Consider the following 3,643-nt stretch of genomic DNA (forward strand, 5'->3'; position numbering starts at 1 on the left):
GAAAATCGCCAGTGTAATGCATTGCTAAATGCAATTTGTTGACTTAGGTGTCCTGAATTAGTTGATGAATTTTCTATTGATCCAAAGCAGCCCGATTTATCTTTGCCAGCTAAAACGCCTTCCTCCTCCCCAAGCTCTGCAAAGGCGTTAGCATTGCGATTACAGAAAGATTTACAAGCCCCGGATAGATTCTAACATATCAGATCGTATTTTATGTTTTTTGAAAAGCTGACTCATTTTTTTGGAGTGATATCGACTAGCAAGAAACCATTGATGCATATAACAAAAACTTTTGGACGACGTTAACTCTGTTTAACGGGCTTGAAACAAAAAGGTCCTATTTGCAGACTTGCCAAGTTTTAGGAATTAAAAAAAAGGCACATTAAATGCTGTAATCAAAAATTGTTTAGGGGAGAAGCTTGGGAGCATTCAGCGTCCAATTCTATTTCCTTATCCGGGAATCGAACGGGACCTACCATTGGCTGGCGGTGTCACATGAACGCCTAACTTTGTTCACTTGACAGTAAAGTAGGAGGGTTTAGGTAACAGGAAAAACGGCTGGGTTAGAAAAAATTTTGAGTTATTTTGCATTTCAGATATTAAAGGTCATGAGTTCGTTTTTGATTAATTCTAACTATGTGGACCCTAAATTTCCACCGTGTGAAGAGTATTCACAGAACAATTACCTACCAAGCCATTCTCCGGAATACTTTACCCGGGCACGGGAGCCCGGGTTCCAGCATGAGGCGATGTACCCGCGGTCAGCGTACAGCGAGCAGCCCTACTCCTCTTGCAGCAACCTCCAGGGCTCGGGCGAGCAAGTCGTGGCGCCTAGGGGTCACGTACAATCGCAGACCGGCCTGCAGAACCACTTAGCCAAGCATGGCCACCAGTGTGTCTCGGTGACTCCAAGCCCACCGCCCTCCTGCAGCCAGAACTTCAGCAACCAAAACACTCCATGTTCCAAAGAGCCTGTGGTTTATCCGTGGATGAAGAAATTACATATAAACGCCGGTGAGTCGTTTGCCTGGGCTTTTTACCACCTGAAAGCCGGGATCTATTGCACCCACTGTAAATAGCCATTCTTTAGATTTACGATCGCCTATCTGGAGGTCAGTAATCACATCCTCCATAAATTTTTATTGCAGTACAATTACACTTCTGGCCATGTGCCTTTGATGTGTTGTGTCCTAGCCGCTCAGATCTCTTTGAGCAGCAGTTAATGATAGAAGTGAACTTTTTACATTTTTCTTACGCTAATGCTTACTTTAAGTGCACTAGTTCTATTCCTTGTGAGATTCGTGGTGTTCAGTCAGTTATTTCTGTGTTGTTGCTTTTTGTTCAGTGAACCCTAATTACAAAGGAGGGGAACCCAAACGCTCCCGCACTGCTTACACGAGGCAGCAAGTTCTAGAGCTGGAGAAGGAGTTCCATTTTAATCGGTACCTAACCCGGAGACGCAGAGTGGAAATAGCCCATTCTCTTTGCCTGTCAGAACGACAGATTAAAATATGGTTCCAGAACAGGCGAATGAAATGGAAAAAGGACCACAAGTTGCCAAATACCAAAATCAGATCTACTACAGGCTCCTCATCCTCTGCAAGTCATCAATCGCAAGGAAGCTCTCAGAACCAGGAGCCAAGTGGACCATCAGCCACATTATAGCTGCTCTTGTGGGAGAGAAATTGGTAGACGCGCGCATAAGCATAGGATTTTAACTGAAAGACTGTTTATTTATAATGGCAAACTCTAAACTGTAAATACTCCGATTTTGCCCACTCCTCTCACCCCTCCCCCATAAGTAATATTGTAAATTGCAGTTTTCAGAAGAGATTGGCAAAGATGAATCCTCGTTTCATCTTTAATCACGCCAAAGTCTCCCCATTTGTCATGTTTACTTGGTGGTACAAAGGATGAACTCTATGCCTACGATTACCTCGACAGCAAACGAACACTTTAATAAATGAGGCTCCGTTTCGTCAACCTGGGATGACAAACTGTCTTTTATTCACACAAAAACAAACCCACAACAAGAATGTTGAATCAGTTCGGCAAGATGGCCCTTGTGGTTTTAAGCTCGGAGTCATTTTCCAATGGGGTTTACAAAAAGAAACACTTTGGGTATTTTCTTTGGAATATTACACTGACATGTACTCCATTTCCTCAGACGTTTTGATCCCAAATATGTTACTTTCGGTGCCAATAAAAATGTATGTAGTTGGACTTTGAAAACAAACGTGTAAAAATCATATGTAGGAATAAATTATGTCAACAAAGTTATTTAAAGTGGTTATGAAAATGTTGCATGTGACTTGTACAGCCACGATACAATACTTGCTTCTGGCCTTAGTATTAGGAGATTGTATAATAGCCGAAAGAAGTGGAAGGTTAGGTAGATGAACTGTTTTCATTTCCTTATCACTCTTTATGACATTCCAAACTATGAAGTTTAGCAGCTACTTCGTTCGGGCCCACAGGAGTTTGTATTTTCGTTAGCAGTCTATGTCCTTGCATTGTTCTGTATGTATTGACTCTCATCCAGACCAAAATACGTGTAAATAGTAATAACCGAAATAAATTTTTTTCAAGGTGTATCTTTTCCTTTGTTTATTTATACCTACTCTGCCGATCAAACTCTCGAAGCAATATGATCTGGTAACATGACTGCAGATTTTTCTAAACTCATCCATCCATCTGTGTGAGTTGGCCAGAGTGATAACAAAGGACATTGGCTTGGTGGAAAAAAATGCCAAAAGGGGTACACCTCAAAACAAATGTAATGCTTATTCTATATTGTTAGAGGCTTTTACACCTGTTTGTGAATATAGATGTATTGCACAATAATACATAGGAGTAATAAGTTTGGAAAACACTCTTTTGTGAAGACTTATTAATTCACTATAGTTATCTGTTATTCCTTGATTGTTTAGGATCGTTACTATATCCCTTTTTTCTTGCACAATCCTTAATCTTGTAAAGTTAAATCCTTTTCTATCATTTATACCATACCTCTTAGCATTTTTTTTCTTTGTGCATGTGTGTTTGGGTATTGGAAAGGGATTGGAGGGTGTAATGGTTCAAGCTTTGACAAGCAAATAGATAATCAAGAAGACAAATGACCTCTTTTGTCAGATGAAGCTCCGTATTAATTTTAATTTTCTTTCGTATAACACATTGCATATGCAATCTAGAATCTGAAAATGCAGCAAATTTCGAAAGAAAAGCTAACCGGAGTCCATATCAATGCACAGCGCAATATTCTACACAATGTTGGGAGAAATGTTCACTGGTTCAAGAGTTTAGTTCACTGATGCACGTGTTTTGCCTTAGCCCTGTAATTTAACAAATAATGTTACCAAACTGCAGTTATAATGAACGATATGGTAATCCCACCCTACCCCATTCCCACCCTTCAAAATTATTCATTTCAAATGCAACCTGCAAAACATCATTGATCTGAACACGATACAATGTGCCCTTTTTTGATGGTTGTTTGTTGTGTGTTTTGCAGCATGATGAGATTTCACATATTCAATTGCTACAAAAGAAACAGGAATAAAGTTTGATTTTCTGAAATCACGTTTTGCCTTTGGAGACAACAGAAAGATTTACAATCTGTCGCTTATATGAGAAAATCCTGTCT

General features: G+C 39.9%; 1 protein-coding gene across 1 annotated transcript; it reads left to right on the forward strand.

Annotated features, from left to right (window-relative positions):
- The first annotated feature begins 537 nt into the window (after positions 1-537).
- Positions 538-2,592, forward strand: hoxb4a (homeobox B4a). The gene is made up of 2 exons (XM_078529445.1): positions 538-1,014; positions 1,346-2,592. The coding sequence occupies exons 1-2, from the start codon at positions 609-611 to the stop codon at positions 1,663-1,665; spliced, it is 726 nt and encodes a 241-aa protein (XP_078385571.1). The 5' UTR covers positions 538-608; the 3' UTR covers positions 1,666-2,592.
- The last annotated feature ends 1,051 nt before the right edge of the window (positions 2,593-3,643 follow it).

Source organism: Cetorhinus maximus, chromosome 25 (genome assembly GCF_964194155.1).
Source record: "Cetorhinus maximus chromosome 25, sCetMax3.hap1.1, whole genome shotgun sequence".
Lineage (NCBI taxonomy): Eukaryota > Metazoa > Chordata > Chondrichthyes > Lamniformes > Cetorhinidae > Cetorhinus > Cetorhinus maximus.

Excerpts from the sequence above, each read along its gene's own strand:
- hoxb4a (XM_078529445.1), top strand. The coding sequence starts at position 609 with ATGAGTTCGTTTTTGATTAATTCTAACTATGTGGACCCTAAATTTCCA. Across the intron at positions 1,015-1,345 it reads GAAATTACATATAAACGCCG|TGAACCCTAATTACAAAGGA; the intron begins GTGAGTCGTTTG and ends CTTTTTGTTCAG.